Genomic DNA, 24,560 nt, shown 5'->3' with positions numbered 1-24,560 from the left:
TTCACCCATCACCATCAGCGCAGTGACCCCTGCGAAATTTCACCATTGGCAGCAGATTGCACAGTGCATGCAACTATGTGTCAACTGTCTGTAGGCCTACAACGAAGTGGTAAGTTTGACCACCAAGTCAAAAAAGTCCATAATCAGACCCATAGTCAGTCCATAAATCAGTTAACCCGGCAACAACCTCACTGTTAGTCTACGTCATTTACATCCGCAAGACTGTCTCATCGAATTTTTCGATGATGGTCAGGTCAGATAATAAGGGCATGCTCATGCGTAGCTTAACGTTTAAAGTCTAAAGTCTATTTGTGTGTTTCGCTAGTTTATAACCTTTGATTGTAAATACTGCTGTCGATGTCAACCCATTAATACACGTGATAATTCAACACAGGTTCTCAAAATTGTCATGCATCCACTTTCCCTGCATCTATGACTATCTAAATTTGGTCGACATGTCAAATCAAACTAGAATATCTAATCGGTGTCAAGCTGGTGGCGGTTGTGTTTTTCTTTTTCCTTTCTTTTCATACACGGCGTAAATCAATCTACACAAGTAAAAGCACAGTTACATGACTGAAATTCTACTCAATCACAATAAGTAAAAGTAGCCTACTATTTTCAAACAAACCCTACTCAGAGTAGGCTAGACTAGACGTTTGATGATGTCAAAGCACATCACATATGAAGCTTTGTGCATGAGTGAATTGCTTAGATTCCAGTTAAATCGTCCAGTTCCATTGGGTGATAGATTTCAATCATTTGCTGGTAGATGAACCAACAAGCTGAGGCCAGCACAGGAGTTTGTGTCCTCAAGAAATTAACATGTTGCTTGTTCACTCGTGTTTGAGGTCGTTTCTTAATAGGATATTTATAAAGGTACTTTAATACAGTATACATGTACTTCATTATTCACCACTTTGTGAGTGAGTGAGTAGCCTAAATTGTGAATGGCAAAACATAATTTGGCACTAAAGATCAGGGACTGAGGGGGACTGATTTCCATTTAGGTTCGTTCTGAGCAAAAACATTATTTGATATCATAATATACATATATAATATTAGGTCTTATAATATTATAATACCTAATAATAGCTTTAAGCCTTGCAATAGCCTAACTTATGTATGGTGCTACCAGCATGACAGGCCTAAATATTTGCCTAGTGTCTCTGGTATCTTATTTCACAAATTGTTTCAGTAATTTAGACTACATACATAGTGTTGGATATTAATATCAACTAGTAGTTCTAGCCAATTATGCAGGGGAGATACCGATTCATAACATCTGACTAAATTCATCCTATAAGGGGTCTGGGGAACACTGTGTGGGCAGGTGACTTTCCAAGTCTATGGAGTTTTGAATAATATTCAAACAAAGGTTAATCAGAATGATAAATACCATTATTAACCGGTTATCTAAAATTGAAAATTACGTTTTCACTCCGGAACAATTGGTTTGGCTCCCGTTTTCAGTTACGTCCTTCCAAAAACTGTGTTCGTTTCCGGTTTTCATTTTCATTCTTTGAACCGTTTCTAATCCCTGCTAAAGATATTTGGCCTTTAATTGTAGTGGGGGTTGAAGTAAAAACCTTCCAAAGAATTAAATAATTGAATTAGATACCCATACCCAGTACTTAGTTACTGTCCACCAGTGTGTGTGTTTGCATGTTTATTAGTAGTGCTGGGCGGTATACCGGTTCACACCGTATACCGGTGTATATTTTCGTTATGATATGAATTTTTAATATACCGCCATACCGGTGTATTTGATTAGGCCCACACAACGTTTGGAACGCTGCGCCGCGCGACAGTGTTTCAGACAGGACTTTCTTCACATGCACGCATGGTGCCAATGCCAGGCATAGTGAGGGTAAAGACAAAACACCTTAAGTTTTTCCCCTGAATATGACCCTTAAGGCTCAATTTCTCCTTAGGTAGGGGGTTTATTTAAGGGTGTTGCACAGAATACCTTAAATTGTTCTTTAGTTAAGGAAAAACGTTAAGGGATACTGCATTGAAAGGGATTTACCGTCACGAAAATTATATTGAGATTGTTCAACAGCTGTAACCATATGCTGTAACTAGCTGGCTAGTAGGTGATGTCGTTAGTTAGCAACCCACCGAACACAGTGAAGTTTAATGTTCTTATCATTCATCTCACCTTAAGAATATTCGCTGAAATTATCCAGGTAGCTAGCATGTTATAGACATGCACTGAGCAATACTAGCTGGCTAGTTAGAAATGATCCTGACTGTCATCAGTGCACCAAAACGAACTTTTTTGTTAATGTTTTGCCTAGCGAACCGAACCGAAGCTCATGGCAGGCTAACAAGAAGACATCCACATCCACATGAAGTTAACGTTAGCCTACCACTAACTTCATGTAAACCACACAATAACAATAAGGCATGTTTCTGATAGGCCTATTTGACAGAGTAAGCATATTAGCAGAGATGTTTTATTTTAAATTGTATAATTTTCAAAAAAGTATAATTATTGCAAGTTACACTAGCCTACTTTTTGTATTAGTTTTATACAAGATGTTTGTGAAATTTGCACAGTAAAAGTTCTGTATTTTGACTGCAATTGTCTTTGCATTCTGATTAGATTCTTCATTAGAATCATGAGTGGCTCTTTGTAAATAGCATAATTTTCTGGGGCCATGCAAAACTGCATTACCACTAGTTATTCTACATCATGACAGTAAAATATACCATTCTTACTCAATGTAGGCTACTGCAGCAATTCCTCTCTCAACCTGTAGAAAATGCTGTGAACATCTGATTATGCATGGGGGAAAAAAATACCGTCATATACCGTGAAACCGTAAGAATTTTGAAAAATACCGTGATATACATTTTCGGTCATACCGCCCAGCACTATTTATTAGTGAGGTGGTAGATTAATAATTACATTCTTGTTATGTACATTTTAAATTGTTGTATTATAATAAATCCAAAAAGAATGTTTTGACTAAGAAGGTACTTACTTAGTCTTTATTGAATCAGATGGAAATGTTTTGAAAGTCACAGTCATGGTTATCATTGCAACAATCCTGCATTAGAATCTTGTTTCAATTCAGATACCTAAATCTACTGATGGCTTATTTTGTATGACTAAATTTGTCCATATTCCCTCAAAACTCACTAGAAGACATCATTTGAGGGGTCATGTTTTAAAAATACCCCCAAATCATCAGAATCTTGTTTCAATCCATATAACCTGAATCTAGGTTAGGTATAGGTATAACCTAAATCTATTGATGGCTTATTTTATAAATGTATCCATATTCCCTCAAAACTAACTAGAAGAAATCATTTGAGGGGTCATTTTTTAAAATAATTCTCTGGGGGAACATACCTCCAAACCACCCTAGAATTGCTTTTTGACACTGTATAATTTAAGTACAGACTGTATAGTGATTACACAGAGAAAGAAATTCACATATTAAGACCCACATCATCCAAAACGCCAGCTACATCTCCGATTTGCCTCCCACCTCGTGTAATGTAATGTAGAGAACAAAACATATTCAATGAAATCCGTAGAATTTTAAGTTTTGAATAATGTCCATGGCCCCCTCCTGGAACCTCATGCCACCCCTTCGCCACCCCAGGAAAAAATCTCTAGATCCGCCCCTGCATCCGAGTCAAGTCCGAGTCGAGTCACTATTGATCCACGTCGAGTCCCTATTGATCAAGTCGAGTCCAAGTCCAGCACTAAAGTAAGCATAGCCTACATGTCGTTCCATTTTTTTCCATTGCAGATGAAATCCTTAAAAGCAAAAGGACAATCTTCTGTCTCCAAGCAGGGGTGCCATCACTTGTGTGAAAGTAGTATTGCCAAATTTCTTGCCAAACCCAATGTGTTGTATTTATTATATCGGGGAGAATACCATACCATAGCCATACCATAGCCTATAGGCCTACTCATAATAAATGAGCAATCCACATCCCAATCACACAGGCCATTAAGTCACATTATGCTGTTACTGACTGCTGACAATTGTATAGGCAGTGTTGTAGAAGTTCATACTTCACAAGAGCTAGATGGACGTTGGAGTAGGCCTATTTTGTAAGAGGTAGTGTGGGTCATAAAAGGGCCTCCCCTTGGCATTTTTTTTAAAATTCTGGCTGTTAAATAGCCTACACAATTTTAGCGCAGTTTGGGAGGGACAGAAACAGAGCAGGGCCCGTCTTGGTAGCTTCTTTCTGACTCCCGTGACGTGAACACTGGCTACCGGCAACTGCATAATTATGTTATCACTTCACTGACACTATGGAGACATATTTCACGTCAACAATAGAGATGAAAACTAGCTTTCGGTTAACAGAGATGTAGATCATCTGCCTAATTAATTTCTTTGCGCAACAGGTCACATTCTACGCTCATTTCAGCGAGATGAGTGAAATAAATGTTTTTTAAGCTGCCATCGCCATATCACTCTAAAAAATGCTGCGTTGAAAACAACCCAAACTGGGTTGTTTTCAACCCAGCCGCTGAGTAAAATGGGGTCCAACACAGCATTGGGTTATCTTAACCAAGCAAATTGGGTTACTAAATTTAACCAATATGTTGGGTTATGTTGACACAACTGTTTAGTTAAAGTTACGTAATGTTTGGGTTATGTAACCAAGTCCCCAAACACTACTGGTTGATTTTTAAAATACTCTGCTGTTACAAACTTGTAATAACTCAAAGTTTGTATTTACTTGAGTCACACCTTCTGTTAACAGCTTTAGGCATGGTATAAACAGTCTATCAAATGGCCATCAAAAGCCATGCTATGAAATAGTCGGCACAATTATTCATTTGATAGTTTTATTTATTTTTGGATAGCCTAGTATAAAATGCATGCGACACTTCCATGAAGGCAGGCAGATTCCAAAGTCCGTTTTGGGGGTCAGCCCTGTCAATCATAGAAAAAAAGAGTGCATTTTAATCACTGTTAGCCTACAGCACTTTATATCAAGACTTGCATGAACCATTACCAGTGAATTATATTGACAGACATAAAAATCCACCAGGAGACAAATTATGACCACCTAATATTATGGAGTTGTTTTAAACATAATACCGAGTTGTTTTAAACATAATAGCCTACAAAACGTGCGTTTATGTCAGATCTTGATAACACTAACATTACCATTAGCCTAACATTAGGCTGACAAACATAAGTTCAGCAGTGCTACGTTAGCTAGCTAATGTTAACACATTATTCAGTTAGTGAATCCAAGTTAATGTTACCACCAAGAACTACCCAGTAGGTTACATGGCTATAATATGAGGCTACCCTGAATGATTTAATAAGATGTTGTTTGGCATGATTATTATCGTAAGTTACGTGTTGTGAAGAGACTACTTCGACTGTGTTAGCTAGTTGACAAACGTTAGCCACGAAGCATATTTAATTAGCATAAAGTTTCCAAGTCTGCTAACGTTACCTACCAGCTGCTGGTATGCTAATTGTAGTTCGTTGTAAAAGTTCGTTTTGTTTCTGTTCAGCAGTTCCTACCCAGTGAATACAGAACTATGTTTTTATGAGTCTGTACTTTAGAAGATTTAACATTAACAGTAGCTAATATTAGCTGGAATGACACCTGCTTGAAGCTGAAGGAAATGGAAGGCAGAATATTCCTTGATATCACGAGGGGTATGTCTCTGGGTGGACTTTTAAAATCCGTCTGGATAAAAATAAATAAATAAATAAAAGCAGATACATACCTTCCGAAATCACCTGATTTCCATTGCATTTTGACAGCTGCTGGACTTGACGGTTGAAAGAATATGCCTGCCTGCCTGCCTGACGATTTTTTTTCTCAACTTTCAAATAACTATGCAGCTGTGTTGAAGTCACCCTGGTGCTGGGTAGTGTACGTCACGTCGTTTTTAGTCAAAGCTCGTTAGCGTGGAAGTGAGAAGGGCATATTATTTTGCCGATACAAAACGGGGAAAGTTTTCGTTTTAGGGGAAAGTCCGTAGGAGTCGATTGCCAAGTGTGCTCTGGAAATTCACAATTTCGTCGCCGTTTAAAAAAAAAAAAAAAAAAAACATAGTCCAGTATTTCTTTTGAAATTGAAATGAAGTTGTATGGACTGGACTATGTTTTTTTTTTTTAAACGGCGACGAAATTGTGAATTTCCAGAGCACACTTGGCAATCGACTCCTACGGACTTTCCCCTCAAGTTGGCAGCAAAGATGGCAACATTTCCGGAAAGGTACTGGCTTGATGAAATTCATTCTGGACTCTATCCGACCACATAAAGACCTCGGGATGCTTCGCTTTGGCTTTGCTTTAGGGGCCCTCTACTCACTACCACGTAAGTGCAATGTTGTTTGGAACTGTAGAAGAGGTATAAAAATAGCGTTTTGTAGCGGCGAAATAATATGCCCTTCTCACTTCCACGCTAACGAGCTTTGACTAAAAACGGTAACATCGAACTTTCTCAAAACACATCCGAATGACATGATTTGGATGTCAACTCGACGTATGTACTCCCAATCATCCGTAAATCGATCTAAAGTGCATTTTACTCCGGATAATTCCTTTAACGACCGGATTGTCCCCTCTAAAATTCTTGCTCTTGCTTTCATTTCAAAACTAAATATCAATAGTTTCTCAATCAGTAAGATCATTTCAACAGTTATTTCTGTCTGATTGGCTGATTCTCTCTCTCTCTCAGGTGAAGAAGGCCTTTTTCGCTCTGGTCGCCAATGGCGTGAGAGCTGCTCCACTTTGGGACAGCAAGTTACAGAGCTTTGTAGGTGAGCAAACATTCCAGAACTTCACACAAGCCAGGATGAGGGAAACCAGACCTCTCTCTCTCTCTCTCTCTCTCTCTCTCATTCACTCACTCACTGACTCACATACACGAGTCACTGTTCGACAAGACAACCAAAAGTGAAAAGCTAGGAGTCGTAATTCAACTGCAGAAAAGTTGTCAGGGTGCTGCCATCTTGTAAAGTAGTAAACTCCGAGAAGCTGAGCGAGCGGTTTGGTGCACTCTTTCTCTCCTGGCGAGATGGAGAAGTTTTAGGAACCTTCTAGAGAAAATGGGAGCTGCAGTTCACCCTTAGACAGGAAGCCGAGATGAGTTCTTACCCTTAACCTTTAAAGTCCTTGGAGCGGCGCAGCTATGAGGCAGACTCGGGTTTCAGTCGCTGAATAATGTCAAGGGAAGCATTTCTGTGCAGCTCAAGTTCACTGTCCACTCACCCCAGCCAACCTCAGTGTCCTCGGCAGCAAGAGATCTAAGAAGCAATCATCAGCAAGCATCCACTCTCTCACAGAAGGGCCTGCATGCTTTTGAAGATGAATGACTAAATCTATGTAGGGACAAGAGAAGTTAGATTGCCAGGCCTTCTTCAACCATGTAAGGTTCTGCACTGAGGGGCCCTCAAACTGGTTAGGGAGAGTTTTTGCCTACATTTCTGACATTTAGTAAATTCACAGTAGCCTACTGCACTTATTAAGTGGGCTAGTATTTCTAGAATTTTCTATAGTATTAGGTCCTTGAATACTTGTGTTCAAAAATATCTTACCACCTGCAAAGAGAATGATGTTTGATGTTGACATTGATTTTTGATCAATAGTAAACTTAGTAGTATTATGAACATGCAGATGGTGACCATAATGTAGAAATTACAGAACTCCTGTGCCATAATATCTAGGTCCTGTGAGACGGAAGAACTACTGGACATTCATAGTGCATCTAAAGCTCACAGGATGCATCCCTTGTAGATTCAGCTTGTGGCATAACTCAATAGGCTAGTTGTGTGGCACACAATGAGAAACTGAGATGGCACAGGCTATGGTGAAGCTGTTCCTGTTTTGGTCAGTCTGTTACTGTTATACCAAGCCAGCCTTGGAAGTTGGCTACCAATGTTAGCTGTTAATAAAAGTGGTCAATAATGGCATACTGTTGTCCCCTCCCCCCTCCACTCACTTGTCAAGCGTTGGAAGCCGTTGAGAGCCAAGTTTCTCCTCTCATCTCTCTCTCACCATCAGAATGCTCCAGTACCATGTTTAGCAGGTGTTAGTAAACATAGCCGCTAACTATCCTGTTTGGGCCTTGTCTGGAGGTAGAAGTATGCCTCGGCAGCACCGGCAAAAAAAAGTGTGAACCTAGACACACACACCGAGAGGATATGTGTGCCATTGGATAGCAGGTAACAAGATGACAGAATGGGCTTGCCATGCACGACCCTTGTGTGGCCAAACTGTGTGTGCTGTGGGCAGTTGCACTTACATTCTCTCTAGTGGGTGTGGATGTGGGCCCAGTTTGGAAAATGACCAACATTCCTAATAGCTTGCTTGCTTACATGTCACTATACAACTGTGTTGCATATGTCAGGTAGGCTATGTTGTATGTATGTGTAGCTCTTCTTCATTTATCTATCTTAACCATCTTGTTTGTCACCTACCCCAGAGTTAGATAAAAGGATACATACCCTTTTCTTCTCTGTGCCTGCAATAACCCATTCTGACAGTTAACCCTAATTTAGCCTAATTCACTGTAAGTGGGTTACACCAGTTAGCCTATGGCTAAAAGGGAGCTATAGGCTAACTGGTGTAGCCAAATCTAGTGAATTATGCTAAGCTAGGCTAGGCTAGGCTAGCTGTCGTGTTGCTTTAAGAGAGGGTGTTTGCTACACACACTGGTCTGGTCCGGTGAGCGCTAAGTTTAGGTCCACATCTGGGCTGGTGGAGATGGCAAGACCCCTGTGTTAATCCATCAGCACCCTTATCCCTGGATTAAATATATCCCTCTCTTTCTCTCTCTCTCCCTCTCTCTCTATTCTCTCACTCTCCTAGTCTGTAGCCTAAGGGACGGCCGTCCCTCACTGTATCTGTTGATGTGCCAGAGTAGGCCTACCATTCAACATTTCTCTTGTGGTATCTCACACACTTTTTTCTCTTTTTCTCTTGTCTTCTTTCTTTCTCTCTCTCTGGAGGAGGAAGGGGGTGGGGGGAATTGTTAACCTATAGTGGGCATGTTTAAAGCTTTAGTGGATTCATCGGTCAGAGAGTATCTCAAGGAAGGGGGCATTGGGTAGTGTTTTCATGTGTATGTGATCCATGTAATGGTTCAACAAAGGGGTTTTAAAAGTCAAAAGTCTCTCTCTCTTGTTCTCTCGCCTCTTAGTCTATCCATCTGACTGTCTCCCACTCCCCTCTTTCTGCTTGTGTGTGTGTGTGTGTGTATATTTTGCAGGTATGCTGACCATCACGGACTTCATAAACATTCTCCACCGTTACTACAAGTCTCCCATGGTGAGTGGTGCTACAAGGGGCTCCAGGCCTGACAGGATACACTTCCCCTAAGGAGGTGTTAAAAGCACTAATCAATATAAGTATATATATTTAAGTATATATATATATATAGTGTATTTATACTCTTTTGATCCCTGCATTTATCCCAATCTGTGAATTAGTGAAACGCACTCGGACTCGCACTCGCGTCCCAGCGCGTGTGTGTGTGTGTGTGTGTGTGTGTATGTGTGTGTAGCTGTGGCAGGGTAGCCCCAGTGTGTGTGTGTGTGTGTGTGTGTGTGTGTGTGTGTGTAGCCTTAGCCGGGTAGTCCCAGTGTGTGAACAGTATGTAGCCTTAGCCGGGTAGTCCCAGTGTGCGTGAGATGAAAGGTTAGCACACCCTCCAGATGGCAGGCTGGCATCTGAGGCATTGCAGGCAGTGGAAGCTGACCGTTCAGGATGTTGTCCTCGAAAGGCTGAGGCATTGCAGGCAGCAGAAGTTTAAAATGGCTTGGCGAGCTAAGGCTGTGGACACTCTAGACCAGATAATGCACTCAAGGCTCCGGTTGGCACCAGAGCCCAGACATGCAGTCGTGCCGTACCATGGAAAATGGCCTTGTTAAATTCACTGGCTTTTGTGTAAAGCTATCGTTTCTCTACTTTCACATTTAATAGCTTTAACTTTAACATAGCTTTAACTGAAGATAAAGGTTTGACTAATTCTCTTATCTCACAACTTAATGCTTAAAGCAAAAAGTGGCTTCCATATCTTCTCTTCACACAATTAGGGGCTTTCAACTGGAGAGACAGGTGGGGTCATCCCAAGTCAGAAGAGACTGGTCATCTTGGGGCTTATGGTTACTTATGGTTTATGGTCACCATATATCTGCCTGTCTGTCTGTCTGTCTAACAGGTACAGATCTATGAACTGGAGGAACACAAGATTGAGACATGGAGAGGTAGTGAACCTCTCTCTCTTTTTTTTTTTTAGCATACTCTTTTGTCCAAAACAACTTGCATTCTATTTGAACCAAAGACCAAACAAAACACACCACAGGGGTAGCTCACTCCTCCCTTCAGTGCACCCCATGGAACTCCACCCACGTTGCCCACACTTTGTTTCCCATTCACCCAGGGCTGTGTAAGAAGACCGGGTTTTCTTCTAACAGTGTACTCAGAGAATGGAGGGCTTGTGGATTGTGAGGAGATATTAGCTGAATGATACAAAAAGTGTTAGAAATCATTTAGCATCGCTTACCCTACCTTTAATAATGTTTTCACACGATAAAGATGTTAGATATTCATGATAAAGATGTTAGATTATTCAATACTATTTATTAATTCAGTGTTCAATTAGCCAAGTAAAGACAACAGTCAGAGTTTATTGCTATACAGTATATATTGCACACTTGCAGAGGAAAGAAACCACTCCTCCATGTCTCTGTTTCTGTCTTGTTTTCTGAAGAGGTGTTTCTGCAGTGCTCCAATTCCCTCATCAGCATCACACCTGAGGCCAGGTAAGTCTGCCTGTAACATACACCACCACCAGAACGACATCCAAACTAGGAGTCTTATCATTACACAGAGCGTGTGTGTGCTGTGTTCAGTGTTAAAGTGATCAGACAGTCCACACTATTCCCACCTCCTCGAGAGTAATTATCTCACATTTAAACAGAGAATGTGTGGTAGACCTGACTATCCAACCGACTTTCACCTCATTCAGTGTTGTACTAAACTTTAATCATTGATTTTCTAAATCTGATGTTTATTCAATACTATGTAATTTTATTGATATTGTGCCATGGCAATAGTCTTAGAGTGCTTTGCACTTTGCTTATGGAGGTCGAAAGAGAGAGATAGAAAGGAGCTTAGTGCCCAAAAGAAGGGGGTGGGTATTGTTCAGACAGACAGCATGTGCTGTTATTGACATGCACTGTTTTAAGACTAGCGGTCTGGTCTGTTTTGCCTGCCTCAGCCTGTTGTAAGAGTGACTGTCCGGTCTGTTTTGCCCCCCTCAGCCTGTTCGAAGCCATCTACTCTCTGCTGAAAAATAAGATCCACCGACTGCCCGTCATCGACCCCGAGTCAGGAAACGTCCTGCACATCCTCACGCACAAACGCATCCTCAAGTTCTTGCACATTTTCGTAAGAGCTGTCTCCCTCTCTACAAATTTGTTCTAGTTTTTACATTTCCACAGTTGCATGTACTTTCTGCTTGTTTTAATGCTTCAAATGTAAGGCACTATAATGTGTATGTCTGATAGTTGTTGTCAGGTTTTCTATGTATATTGTATCTGCCCCTATCCAATAAAACATAAATTATTTTTTTATTTATTTATTTATCTATCATTACCATTAACTTTATTCTCTAATAGTGTAGACTTCTGGAGCCATTTCCTAACATGTTAGCAGAGAGGGTTAAAGCGGAGCTAGTAATCAAGGATCTTTGATGTTAGCCTTCCAAAGAAGTGGTGGAATGTTCTAGCAGTGACCGTCTTCTCTTGCAGGGTTCCATGATCCCAAAGCCACAGTACCTGCAGAAGCGCATCGAGGAGGTAGAGATAGGAACCTTCACACAGATCGCCACCATCCAGGAGACGGCCACCGTGCACGACGCACTGTCCATCTTCGTCGAGCGGCGCGTATCTGCTTTGCCTGTCGTCAATGAGCAAGGTGTGTGTGTGTGTGTGTGTGTGTGTGTGTGGTCTTACCCAGTGTACCTGCTAGAGGGAGGGGTGGGTATTAATAACACTTGATCCTTGTAAACCAGTTTGTAATGGGTAAAATTAGGTTGGGTTGTAATAGGTAAAATTAGGTGCACTGTACAAAATCCCCCAACAAAATCCCCAAGATCCCAACATGTTAACACATTTGCACATATTGTGTCTTCTTCGTAGGGAAGGTGGTTGCTCTGTACTCCAGATTTGATGTGATTGTAAGTACAAAGATTTATTTAACTATATTGTGGAACTGTAAACTAAACTGAACTTAAATAGACTTTGACTAAACAGCAGCTTTCCTGATTTATTCTGACTATTATATTATACGTCAGAATAAAAATTATTCCTCAAGCAATAAATACTTTCGCTCTGTCAGTGTCACTAACATTGCTTTGTGCACTCACCTATCTTATCCTCTTCAGTAAAACCTGCCGCCCCTCCTCCCAAAAATGGTAACAACAAAACAAAACAAAACAAACAAACAAACGGAGAAGGCCCCATTGAACATGACCCCACCACACAATAAGCACATTTAGGAAACTCAGCCGTCTAGATCCAGACTTGTTAGGATACGGCCTCAAACATGGTCTTGAAATCAGAATGTGGAGAGACTAAAAATATGGTGTCACCTTAAAGGAAAAGTGGGCCACATGTTGACTAATTTTAAAATCTCTTATGCAAGAGTGTCTGGTTTGGTTATTAAATCCGTAACCCGAGGCAGATAGAAGGGTCACCCTGGATCGCGTCGCATGTAGAGGCTTGACACCAACACCGACTTAGACCTGTCAGCATTTCACATAGGTGGGGTGGGCTGGGGGGTGTCATGGAAGCCCATCCCTGCATCCTTTGACCCAGGTCACATCTGGCCTGGATCATTTCCAGAGAGCTGTCTAGCACCAGGGTATTGCTGCATCACCTTCCTGAAAATATCAAGAACTGTTTTTACCACCTCACACCATACTTTGTTCTTTTTATCGACTTGCTGCCTGTGACATACCTCTTTCAAAACTTGATTTGGGCAGTAGAGGTCGACCTGTGTATGTGTGTATAGGGTTCACTCTAAAATGTCCTCGTGAAGTGAGTGAGTGTATGTTTTTTTTTTTCTTCCCTTGTCTGCAGAATCTAGCGGCTCAGAAGACCTACAACAACTTGAACATGACGATGCGAGACGCCATCACTAGCCGTTCATGCTGCATGGAGGGCGTGCTCAAGTGCTACCCCTACGAGACGCTGGAGACCATCATCGACCGCATCGCCAAGGCTGAGGTGAGAACGCTGAGAACGGGTTCTTTTGGTCAAAATGCCCTGAAAGGTTCAGCATCTGCATCGTGAACCAGAGCAGAGCTGGTTGCCTGTCAGTGTCAAAGAGACAGCCACAAACAGAGCTTCCGAGTTTTATTTATTTATTTATTTTACTATGAATTATTTCTCCACATTGTTTGCAATGTATTGGTAAAATAATTAATTACTTAGCAAATATCAGTTACATTTAGTTTACACAAGTTTTCACCTCTCTCATCTATCACTTTCTTCCTCTTTCCTCCACTTCCCTTTATCTTCTCTTCCCCCTCTCCCTCCCCTACCTGTCTTTGTTTCCATCCTCCTCCTCTCTCCCTCTCTCTCTTCCCCCTCTCCCTCCCCTACCTGTCTTTGTCTGCCATCCTCCTCCTCTCTCCCTCTCTCTCTTCCCCCTCTCCCTCCCCTACCTGTCTTTGTCTGCCATCCTCCTCCTCTCTCCCTCTCTCTCTTCCCCCTCTCCCTCCCCTACCTGTCTTTGTCTGCCATCCTCCTCCTCTCTCCCTCTCTCTCTTCCCCCTCTCCCTCCCCTACCTGTCTTTGTCTGCCATCCTCCTCCTCTCTCCCTCTCTCTCTTCCCCCTCTCCCTCCCCTACCTGTCTTTGTCTGCCATCCTCCTCCTCTCTCCCTCTCTCTCTTCCCCCTCTCCCTCCCCTACCTGTCTTTGTCTGCCATCCTCCTCCTCTCTCCCTCTCTCTCTTCCCCCTCTCCCTCCCCTACCTGTCTTTGTCTGCCATCCTCCTCCTCTCTCCCTCTCTCTCTTCCCCCTCTCCCTCCCCTACCTGTCTTTGTCTGCCATCCTCCTCCTCTCTCCCTCTCTCTCTTCCCCCTCTCCCTCCCCTACCTGTCTTTGTTTGCCATCCTCCTCCTCTCTCCCTCTCTCTCTTCCCCCTCTCCCTCCCCTACCTGTCTTTGTTTGCCATCCTCCTCCTCTCTCCCTCTCTCTTCCCCCTCCCCTACCTGTCTTTGTCTGCCATCCTCCTCCTCTCTCCCTCTCTCTCTTCCCCCTCTCCCTCCCCTACCTGTCTTTGTCTGCCATCCTCCTCCTCTCTCCCTCTCTCTCTTCCCCCTGCCCCAGGTGCATCGGCTGGTGCTGGTGGACCGGGAGGACATAGTGAGGGGCATCGTCTCTCTGTCGGACCTGCTGCAGGCGCTGGTCCTGACCCCGGCAGGTATTGATGCTCTGTTCTGTTAGCCCCTCCTCCCTGGGGGCTCCCTCACCCTCCCCACCTCCACCTCCTGAACCACCACCACCACCGCCTCCTCCTCCTCTTATTCCTCCTCCTCATCTTCACTGACCCTCCCCACACCCAGGTAGGCCCCTAAAAAAACGGAGCCGTGCCGTGCCATGCCATGTCGTGCCATGCCATGTCATGCCATGCCTCGTCCCCAGTCAACTTTGACCCTTGACCTGTTGACCCCTGTCATCAGAGAGACTGCTTGGCCCTCTCTGCTGCTGCTGTGTTCTCCCTCCTCGTCTGCTGCCCCCTAGTGGTCAACCGTCCAGCTGCCATCTCGTGCTTTCAGGCTCCCCCCCCCCCCCCCCCTGTCCCCCACACATACACATGGCTGATGGAGGTCTTCAGCAGCCATGGTGTCTTGGAAGCCATCTTGCTTGAGAATGCAGGTTCAGTTCCTCAAGCATGGTTCGTGCCAAGCTGTGTGGTAGAGGTTAGACTAATGGGTTGCCTAGGTAACAGTTACCTGTGAGACGGATCAGGTCCCGATCCAGCCCAGGTGTGTCCCTGTCCTACTTGTGTGCCTAAAGTATAACAGTAAAAGTAATAATAATAATTAAAATCACCTTTTGTGACACCTAAGGTCGCTTCACATGTACAATAAACTTTACGAAATAAAGTAACAATAATAATTTAAGGGTTAAACAAATCTTGGCTTCCTAGAGTATGCAATCTTCATATAAATGCTGAATTTTATAAAAATTTCCTATAAGATACAAAATGCCATTGTTTTCACACGAAAAGACAAATCCATTTAATATTTTCTGTCATTTTTATACAGATATTTGTTTATAATGTAGCCTACATACAAGTCTCACAATGTGAACAAAGATGCTCATGCTTTTTGCGGCGCTGAAATGCTGAAAGCAATGTTTTTATTTTACAAGATAAATAAATGTGACCCCTGTGATCAATGCATCTTTATCTTTATCAAGCTTTAAGCTTCTGCAGTCGAGGTCACAGCCACTTACTAACAGCTCTGGGACCGGATGCATGTTGTGTGCACCTGCGTAAGTGCTCCAATAGGCTCTGCGTGACAAACAAACACCTAAATATGAGTGCTTCAGTTGCACCAAAATGTAAGAAATGCAATGTATGCTTTTAATAACTGTAATTCCAAATAAAATTAGTTAATTAACCGATTTGTTAATTAATTCATTTGTTTGTTTATGTCTTGATGTCTGTGCGTCCCCCCCTAGCGGCTCCTCTGCTGCTGTGTGGTGCTCTGTTTGGCTTCAAGTCGATATAACAGTGATTTGAGCTTCTACCTTTTTCCTAAAAATGCCGGCCTTCATGCACAATGGCTGCACAAAATAAGGATTTTCTGGGACTGAGCACACGTTTTGGTGCAACTGAAGTACTCATCTTCAGGTGTTTGTTAACAGTGATGACAGCAAACAGGAAACAGCAGGTCTGCTAACTTCTAGACAAAAATGGAAGTTAGTCACTAGCAGTGTACTCTAGATTCTCTATATTGTCCAGTACGGTTCTGAGTAAACAGCCACCTGTGAACTAAGTCAGTTGTGTGCTGCTTTGCCTGAGGTAGAACACAGAACAGCAAACTTCCTGTTCTTGTTCTTTACGCTTGTCTAGTACCATGTAGAAAATTGATGAGATCAGCAACATGACACAAATGCATAGTTGTGTGATCAAATGAAATTGCAGATTTTAAAAAAAATAAACACAGCATAATCTATGCCCTTTTTGTTTGCCTTCCCCCCTCAGAGATTACAGAGAGAGCAAGCGGTGAGGCCTAAAAGGGCGTCCTGGCTACTGGATGAAGATGGTGTACACGTCTCCAAGCTCAGCTGGCTTCTCAAAAAGCCTATTCTAATGCTTGATGATAGGACGAGCTGGAAATGTGCATACTTTGATTCCAGAGAAATTTGTATTCGTGTTATGGTGTTAGTTTTTTATGATTCTATTTATTTTGTATGAGAATTCAAGTGAAAGGCATCAAGGATTGTGATTATGTTGGAAGATTTCAAGGAGAATTATATTGTTGTTGTTGTCGTTTTGGTATTTGTATTCACGCTTTAAATGTATTCATTTTTGCTGTTGCAAGCATCCCTGTGTGCAGACTGCAGATATACTTGTTAGCCTAGTTTAACAATGTAGATACAGCTGCAATCAAACAAAAATGTTCAGAAAGCCCTTTACCATAATGACATTACTGTAAGATTATGGTGATAACCGTGAAATACTGTATTTTTGCACACGGACAAAGTACATGCTAAGGCCTACTCTGGCAAGCACACAGGTCAGTGATGCCAAATTGTTTTGATAAGGCCTTAACTGTTGCAGAGGGGTAGGCTACGAGATGAGATAACAGTAGGCCTATGTTGAGCCTAAAGCCTGTGGTCTTTTTTTCTAAAGCCTTTTTTTACATTTACATTTTAAAGCTATCAATAGAACATTTTTGCACAAACAACTTTTTAAAAAACTAAACGATAGAGTAAAATTTCGCCAGGATCGTTCGCCTCTGTAGTTTGAGCACACCTCTACACATGCCACTGGTCTCCCTTCTAGTATAGCCCCCTGGAGTCTTATAATTAGACTATTGTGTTCATGTGACTGTATGGTGAAACATTGGTTGGTTGGCTCACATGCGTGCATGCAGGATTCCCCCCTCTGGCCGTTTTAAGTAGTATAATAGCAATGGCAAGGGACGTGCCTAGTTCATATAAAGGTGGTACCGCAACAATGTTTTGTATGCAAATAAACAGGCTCAAAAGAATCAGCTTTGGCTCTTTTAACATTGTACAAAATCTTAATTTGAGAGGCTGAGTTATAATATATGCCAAGGTTATTGCATAGATTAGTCTAGGCCAATGGACATCGTCGATCTTGACATAAGAGTAGCAAACAGCCGCCATACAGGGAAAACGCAACAACTGTTTAATGTAGGCTTTATCAGTGACGATGTTGTCTGCTAATGTGGAAACATGAATTTATTTGAATGGTTCATCAACTATTTTTCGAAGAATCTTTCGCAAACATGGCGATTTCCATGCGTGTTCTGTTGTGGCTAAACTTATGTCATGACTCCAATCCTTCTACACGTAGAGCTCTAGAAGCCATTTGAAATTGTTTGAAAACAATTATGGTTTTACTAAAACTGAATTTCAAACCAGCGACACATTTTAAAATGTTCCTACAGATCTTGATCGCAGTGAAGACCCCATCCTTAAAACAACACTCTCCATTTTCTCTTGAAAGTCCATGCTCAACCAAAGGCTTTATTTGAATCAGATTTTTCTAATTTATTATTTACATGCAAGTACTAAAATGACGTTGACAACAGTGTCTTGGCCGGGAGCAACATCCCTTCTGTGGCCTACTTGTACAATGCCAAATTCTAATGATACAAAATGACATTAGAACAACTATTTATCATACAAAAATCAATTTTACACTTTACTTGAAAAGTGTACAAACTCAAATTCCAAAGAGCTTAATACCAATGTCAGTGAATAATGTGCTTAGAGCCAATCAGTCCCTGGATTACAACATGATATGACAATCATATCTCATACGTTTTTTTTTTTTTGCAATAAAAAGGGCATCATTTACAGCAAACTGTTTGTGGGCAATGAACAAACAGGATAAGTTTTCAAAAAAAAAATTGATAGCATTTATTGTGAAGTTAAAAGCAGATCCAGAAGTTTGATAGGGAGGAAAGGACGTGTGAAAGGGCTGTGATAAGAGTGGGGAGCTAATGTTTAGGCCATGTCCTCTTCTCCTTCCTCAAACTCACCCTCGCCCTCCTCGGCGGTGGCGTCCTGGTACTGCTGGTACTCGGACACCAGGTCGTTCATGTTGCTCTCGGCCTCTGTGAATTCCATCTCATCCATGCCCTCGCCTGTGTACCAGTGCAGGAAGGCCTTCCGCCGGAACATGGCGGTGAACTGTTCAGAGATGCGCTTGAACAGCTCCTGGATGGCGGTGCTGTTGCCGATGAAGGTGGCGGCCATCTTGAGCCCTCTGGGTGGGATGTCGCAGACGGCGGTCTTCACGTTGTTGGGGATCCATTCCACGAAGTAGCTGCTGTTCTTGTTTTGGACATTGAGCATCTGCTCGTCCACCTCCTTCATGGACATGCGTCCGCGGAAGATTGCGGCCACCGTGAGGTAGCGCCCATGGCGCGGGTCACAGGCGGCCATCATATTCTTGGCGTCGAACATCTGCTGGGTGAGCTCGGGCACAGTGAGGGCTCTGTACTGCTGGCTGCCTCTGCTGGTGAGGGGGGCGAAGCCCGGCATGAAGAAGTGCAGGCGTGGGAAGGGCACCATGTTAACGGCCAGTTTGCGGAGGTCGGCATTCAGCTGGCCGGGGAAGCGCAGGCAGGTGGTGACGCCGCTCATCGTCGCCGAGACCAGGTGGTTGAGGTCGCCATAGGTCGGCGTGGTCAGCTTGAGCGTGCGGAAGCAGATGTCATAGAGGGCCTCGTTGTCGATGCAGTAGGTCTCGTCGGTGTTCTCCACCAGCTGATGGACGGAGAGCGTGGCGTTGTAGGGCTCCACCACTGTGTCGGACACCTTGGGTGAGGGCACCACACTGAAGGTGTTCATGATGCGGTCGGGGTACTCCTCACGGATCTTGCTGATGAGCAGGGTGCCCATGCCAGATCCAGTGCCACCGCCCAGGGAGTGGGTGAGCTGGAAACCCTGGAGACAGTCGCAGCTCTCTGCCTCTTTCCTCACCACATCCAGCACGGAGTCCACCAGCTCTGCACCCTCCGTGTAGTGGCCCTTTGCCCAGTTATTACCAGCACCACTCTGTCCTATTTACAACAAGATGAGAGGGAAAACAGAAATGTTAATTTCAAGGTATACAAAGTTAATCCATTAAAAGTGTACTGTATTTATTTGTATTATTTCACAAACTTGTATTACGTTTTGATTTACACAGGGTTCCCACTCTAAGTCATATGTAAAATTCCATGACTTTTTCCTAACAGAAAAATGAATTTCCATGACCTACTATTAACGTTTTTCATGTGACGTATTCTAGGTTCTATAGCTTTGTTTACATCCACCTGGTAGGCAAGGGACAAGTTGAACCCATTGAACATCGTTGTCTGCAGCTGCCTCTCAGTAGGCTACATCTCTGTGTCAGCAATGTCAACATTTCAGGCATCAATTAAGGTGATGAAACGTTATCCCATTGTTCAATATTTGATAGCCTGTCACAGGAACGTTATTTCGCTAAAATCGCCCCGATTTGGTGCATTGATCTGTATCGATAACGTTATGGGAGATCCTGCATGTAGTAGCCTAACTTTTTTTCTCTGTTCAAAACTCGGTTTACACGAATACAATAAATTTTCTTAGAATCTGTGAAATTTGGCCAGAAAGGAACGTCTTCCCTCTGAAAGTTGACACAAAATCAAACAATATTTGATCATTCAACTTCAACTGAACAGCGACAGGTTTTGGTAGGCATGTAGACTCAGCAAACGTTAAACGGTAGCCTACAGTTATAGCCAGCGTCAGTCAGCATCATGTAACATTAATAGTGTTAAAGTCATGAATCCTGTAACATATTATAACATAACAGCGATGGCTTATTCAAAGACGATCTGCAATATATATATAACCACCCAGAAAAACCCAGAATGTGAGTGATAAAGTTAATTAATTGTATGAGACTTTTTATTAGTTATCCATTGCTATATTAGGCTGTTATGCTAGCTCAGCCTTTAAATATGCTGTTATTTTGGTCATGTGGACTTAATTAAACGGGTAAAGATAGCAGTAGCCTGGGTTCAACAGTGGTGTTTGAGGTTGCTGTGTTAAGTTGTTGTGTGTGATCGCTAAACAATTCATAGGATCAAATCAGTTTATTTTTACATACGGGAGTTAGCCTAACCTGTAGGCTATAGCACATAAGCCTATTCTGTTTTCATTTATTAGCATTTGTTGTGATTATATAATCAAATGACACTCATGATAACTTGAAATAGAAGGACAGGAGATAGATTGATGTCCACAAGCACAAATTTCACGAGACAAAACTGTTCCGGTAAAAATATTCTTGCCATGTTTAAAATGCTGCACTTTTCCCCTTCATAGCCTATCTCTTGCAATTCATTTTTGGATGACTGTAGATAGTTGTATTTTAGCCTAAGTCTTCGTAGACAGTAGCCTAGGCTACACCATTAGGCCATCTTGAGAATAAAAGACTTCACAGCTTCTAACGATCATCCTCCACAACCATGAGGATAGGTAGGCTAAACGGTCGTTCGTTGCCTTTTTGCTTCTTATTGTAAAACCAACTGTTAGGGCCTACACAAGTGGTCGGCATCCCGGTCAATATTTGATATTAAAATTTCAACTCGACTGTTGTAGGCTTGCCTACCACTCTGCAGTGCCTTGCCTACCACTCTAGTTGTAAACAAACGGTACCGTAACATTAGAACGGAGGTGCAAAACCTTAATAGAGTGGTGAAGTCCCGCCCCTTCTACTTCCGGTCCATGGGACCTATCTTTCAAAAAATTATGAACGGGAGTTAATGGAGAGATAACAATTATTTTTTGGTCCAGTTTGAATTGTGCCACAAATTTCACATATGATGTGTGTGAATTTAAAAGATAATTTTTCACGTCAAGAAAGTACTGTTGTTTGATAGACTTCAAAAGTTATATTGGTTTTGTGCGAATCCACTCAGTGGACTACATCTCTCGTCTCGAACGATGTACGTCACCAACGTAATGAAACGATAAGTGCTGTTATGCTAGTTAACGGTTGCATCTTGCTGCCTGCTATGTCACTTAACAGTATGTAATGTACAGTCTATGGACGAATACAACTTACCTGATGTGTTCAATCCTCTGACTCATGGTATTTTCTTCGGCAAGGAAAGCCCAATTAAGACCTGTTGCTGGTATGCTTGTACAATCTAGTGTGACTGTGAATGAGCTAACGTCACTAGCGCGACTGATGGGTTTGTAGTCGTTGGAATTACGATCTTTCACAATGTTGTAATTCAATAGTTACGAAACAAACTGCAAATGTCTTTACATGAAAAATTGTCTTTAAAATTGACAAACATCATATGGGTAATTCAAGGCACAAGTCAACCGGGACCAGAAGATAATTTATTTTTCGCCATAGACTGCCGTTCACATTTTTTTGAAAGATCAGCATCATAGTTGGCCCCACAAGGCTTCCGTTTTAACATTCCATATGTTATCTTGATGCAGAGGAAGTTGATTGGGAACCAAATAGAACGTTCAAGCATTGTTTTTGTTTTTATTGTTGAAAGGGTCTATACAATAAATGTAAAGGTCCAGTATGTAGGAAATAATGGAAAATAAACTGTAACCATTCCAAAAATGATCACCATATGTTGTCAGAGAGTAAGGAAACACGATGAATTGAAGTAATGGCTTATTTGACAACATTACTCTAACCCGTAAAACCCATGAAAAAAATGAGTTAAGGGGCGGAATCTCTTGGAATTTTCGTTTATGTTTTGAACGATTAATTATAGAATAGCGTATTAATAATGGGCTAGCGCGTCCTCCTATTTGGGTTGCCTAATTAGCAAAGGCCAACTGTCAACAGCTGTCAGTTGTAGTCATGAACGCCTACGAGAGGCAGGCAAATTTCCAAAATTAAAACAAGAAACAAATTAAGTGGACATCGGAGGAGCTTCCTGAGATGGTGACGTCTTCGTCAAACGAAGAATATCAAGTCTGACGCAGAGCTGGCCATATTTCTCCACAACAGGTAGCCTAGGCTAAACTTCATCTGCATCGCTAACTTCAGCTAAATGTGTTACGTTGGTTAGAGAGGTATTTTTTGTTTTCACTGCTTCCGTAATGTGTAGCTGGGTCATGGTTGGAGAAACGTTAAAGCAGCTGCAGGTCAACTAACGTTAGCTAAGTCTTCATTACATCTGGCAACCCAGAAGAGGCTCGCATCTGGTAGTCTTGAGAACGTTCACCAGTGTTTTGATTTTGGCCTACAGAACGTTCGGTAACAATCCTACAAATCGCACCTTTAAGCAATAAGCCCTGAGAGGCAAGCAAGCAGTAAGCTAATAAGCTATACACCAATTATGCATGCACATATATTGTATTAATGCATTTTGGCAAGTAAAATGTAAACTGCTACAACAAAATTCCCTGCTATTCCATGACATTGACCCAAAAATGATAAAATGCCCTGACTTTCCATGTCTGGAATAGACTTTCTGAAATTCCATGATATGCCAGAAATTCAATGACCCGTAGGAACCCTTTACACCAACATGCATACAAATGTGGATGTTTTACATATTTGTGTTAATCTGCGTCTCATGTAGTGTCTCAGATTCATACCAAATACAAAGTTGTCTGGGCGAAATATTTGTCCAAATGGCCCTGAGCGCACAGAGTCCATGGTGCCTGGCTCAAGGTCCACCAAGATTGCACGAGGAACATACTTTCCACCTGAAGGACAGGAGATGCAGTAATAAGGGTAAACGCAATGAGCACATTTTAATTAATCATCATTTCAAGCACCAGATATTTTAGTATGTAATTTAGCACAGAGGAGTGCCCAAAATAACACGTGGTCATGTGAGAACTCTGCATGTCAACACACCATCACAAAATTGAGCTAAAACTGGTATTTACCTGTGGCTTCATTATAATAGACATTTATTCTCTCCAACTGAAGGTCACTGTCACCATGGTAAGTTCCAGTTGGGTCGATGCCATGCTCGTCACTGATTACTTCCCAAAACTGCAACACACATGGTCATATGAATGCTTGTATGGATGCTAACTTTAATATTTCATTGATGAACCTTACATTTTTCACTAGCCATAAGTGTGTAACGTTAGATTAGAACAAAACCTGATTCGGCTCTTACTGGGAGCTTTTATGTCTAACTGCCTAAAATGTCTGACTTCGTTTAAGGTTAACATCACCATGCTCAGAGTTTGGTGCTGGACTAACGTTAACATTATTGAGCGCCCTATTTCTGTCCACCAATGTGGAATGAGGGACATTACAATGTAGTGGCGAATTGAAAACTACATTCAGACTGATTTTCATGATGTCGAAATACGCTATTTAAATAATGCTAACTGGAATTGTTCATGCTAGGATGGGCTGACTTAAAGGTAACGTTAGCCGAGCTACAGTAAACGTTAGCTAAATTAAGTTAGCAGCTAGCACTAACGTTAGTGGTTGTTTATTTTTCTTACCTTGGCACCAATCTGATTGCCACATTGGCCTGCTTGTAAGTGAACGATCTCCCTCATGTTGTTATAAACGTGGTACGACTATAATTACTGATAATAAACTAATGTTACTACCAAAAGTTAATTTTAGCGAGGTGGATGGTAAGACTTCCCACCCACTCTCAAACGATAGATTTGCCCTTCCCGTTCCCTTAAAATAACCGTCGAACTTGAGAAATTCGTTTATTACACTGCAAAGCAAACAATCTGATTGGTCGTTTAACTAAGGTCACGTTGGACTAATCACCCTCTTATTGGCCATTTTAAGAAATGCAACGGATTATGATAGGCTGTTACCATCACTCGTGTACACAGCAAAGATTTTAGAGCGGAGCTCTGTTCTAGAATCTTTGGTACACAGTATTTTCAATGGCTGGAGGAGTCCCGAAGTGTGACGTAGCGTTTCCATGACGGCAGAATCACTGGATCTAAACAAACTTTCGAAGTGGCATAAACTTTCTTTTACTGTCTATGGGCATAAATAGCATAGCATTGAATGTAGACATGTGGCATCATTTCTAGCTAATAAAAATAAATATATCCATTTAAACGTGTTTTACCTGCTAGGCAGCAGCTTAGCCACATAACACGGATTCCCTGGCAGGTGTAATAGAAAGAAACAAAATTCCAGTGGATATTTCGAGTCTTCTCAAAGACTGGCGGCTGTTAAGAGCGACGTTTTTTGCCAAAAAAATATAGCCAAAACACGTCCGTGAATTTAAAGGAGAATTCCGGTGTGATATTGACCTAAAGTGTATTGAAACATGATACCGAGTGTGAACGTATGTCTCATAGCGCATCTCGGCTTGTCCCCTG

The 24,560-nt window shown here is 42.0% G+C and overlaps 3 protein-coding genes across 10 annotated transcripts in view; 2 read left to right on the top strand and 1 right to left on the bottom strand.

Annotated features, from left to right (window-relative positions):
- prkag3b (protein kinase, AMP-activated, gamma 3b non-catalytic subunit) overlaps positions 1-17,245 on the top strand; it is a 29,120-nt gene extending 11,875 nt beyond the window's left edge. For 5 of the 8 annotated variants that reach the window (XM_042066962.1, XM_042066955.1, XM_042066947.1 and 2 more), the window contains 10 exons: positions 6,685-6,766; positions 9,217-9,275; positions 10,168-10,213; positions 10,720-10,771; positions 11,273-11,399; positions 11,762-11,927; positions 12,152-12,189; positions 13,094-13,240; positions 14,349-14,442; positions 16,234-17,245. In XM_042066962.1, the coding sequence (XP_041922896.1) occupies positions 6,685-6,766; positions 9,217-9,275; positions 10,168-10,213; positions 10,720-10,771; positions 11,273-11,399; positions 11,762-11,927; positions 12,152-12,189; positions 13,094-13,240; positions 14,349-14,442; positions 16,234-16,265 (843 nt within the window). In that variant the 3' untranslated portion in view covers positions 16,266-17,245. Of the gene's footprint in view, positions 1-5,635; positions 5,655-6,684; positions 6,767-9,216; positions 9,276-10,167; positions 10,214-10,719; positions 10,772-11,272; positions 11,400-11,761; positions 11,928-12,151; positions 12,190-13,093; positions 13,241-14,348; positions 14,585-14,701; positions 14,898-16,233 lie in introns of those variants that run through there. The other 3 variants (XR_006024423.1, XM_042066987.1, XR_006024422.1) reach the window with 3 other exon arrangements.
- An 873-nt stretch (positions 17,246-18,118) lies between these two features.
- On the bottom strand, positions 18,119-23,922 carry LOC121687768 (tubulin beta chain-like). Its single transcript, XM_042066944.1, has 4 exons — positions 23,709-23,922; positions 23,133-23,241; positions 22,836-22,946; positions 18,119-19,291 (listed from the first exon to the last, which is right to left on the bottom strand). Exons 1-4 carry the CDS (start codon positions 23,763-23,765, stop codon positions 18,231-18,233), a joined length of 1,338 nt encoding a protein of 445 aa, XP_041922878.1. The 5' UTR covers positions 23,766-23,922; the 3' UTR covers positions 18,119-18,230.
- fer1l6 (fer-1 like family member 6) overlaps positions 19,631-24,560 on the top strand; it is a 56,106-nt gene continuing 51,176 nt past the window's right edge. Inside the window, exon 1 of the mRNA XM_042066918.1 lies at positions 19,631-19,655. The gene's annotated coding sequence lies outside the window, so the exon portion shown is untranslated. The remainder of the gene's footprint in view (positions 19,656-24,560) is intronic.

This window comes from Alosa sapidissima, chromosome 2 (assembly GCF_018492685.1).
Source record: "Alosa sapidissima isolate fAloSap1 chromosome 2, fAloSap1.pri, whole genome shotgun sequence".
NCBI lineage: Eukaryota > Metazoa > Chordata > Actinopteri > Clupeiformes > Clupeidae > Alosa > Alosa sapidissima.
The sequence above is the reverse complement of the archived record's forward strand: the minus strand, read 5'-3'. Positions and strand labels throughout refer to the sequence as shown.

What these genes read in the sequence shown, in the direction of transcription:
- LOC121687768 (XM_042066944.1), bottom strand. Translation starts at nt 23,765, where the DNA reads ATGAGGGAGATCGTTCACTTACAAGCAGGCCAATGTGGCAATCAGATT. An exon ending in CTATTATAATGAAGCCACAG is followed by an intron (nt 22,947 to 23,132) that starts GTAAATACCAGT and finishes CCTGTCCTTCAG; the next exon opens with GTGGAAAGTATGTTCCTCGT. An exon ending in CCCAGACAACTTTGTATTTG is followed by an intron (nt 19,292 to 22,835) that starts GTATGAATCTGA and finishes TGTTGTAAATAG; the next exon opens with GACAGAGTGGTGCTGGTAAT.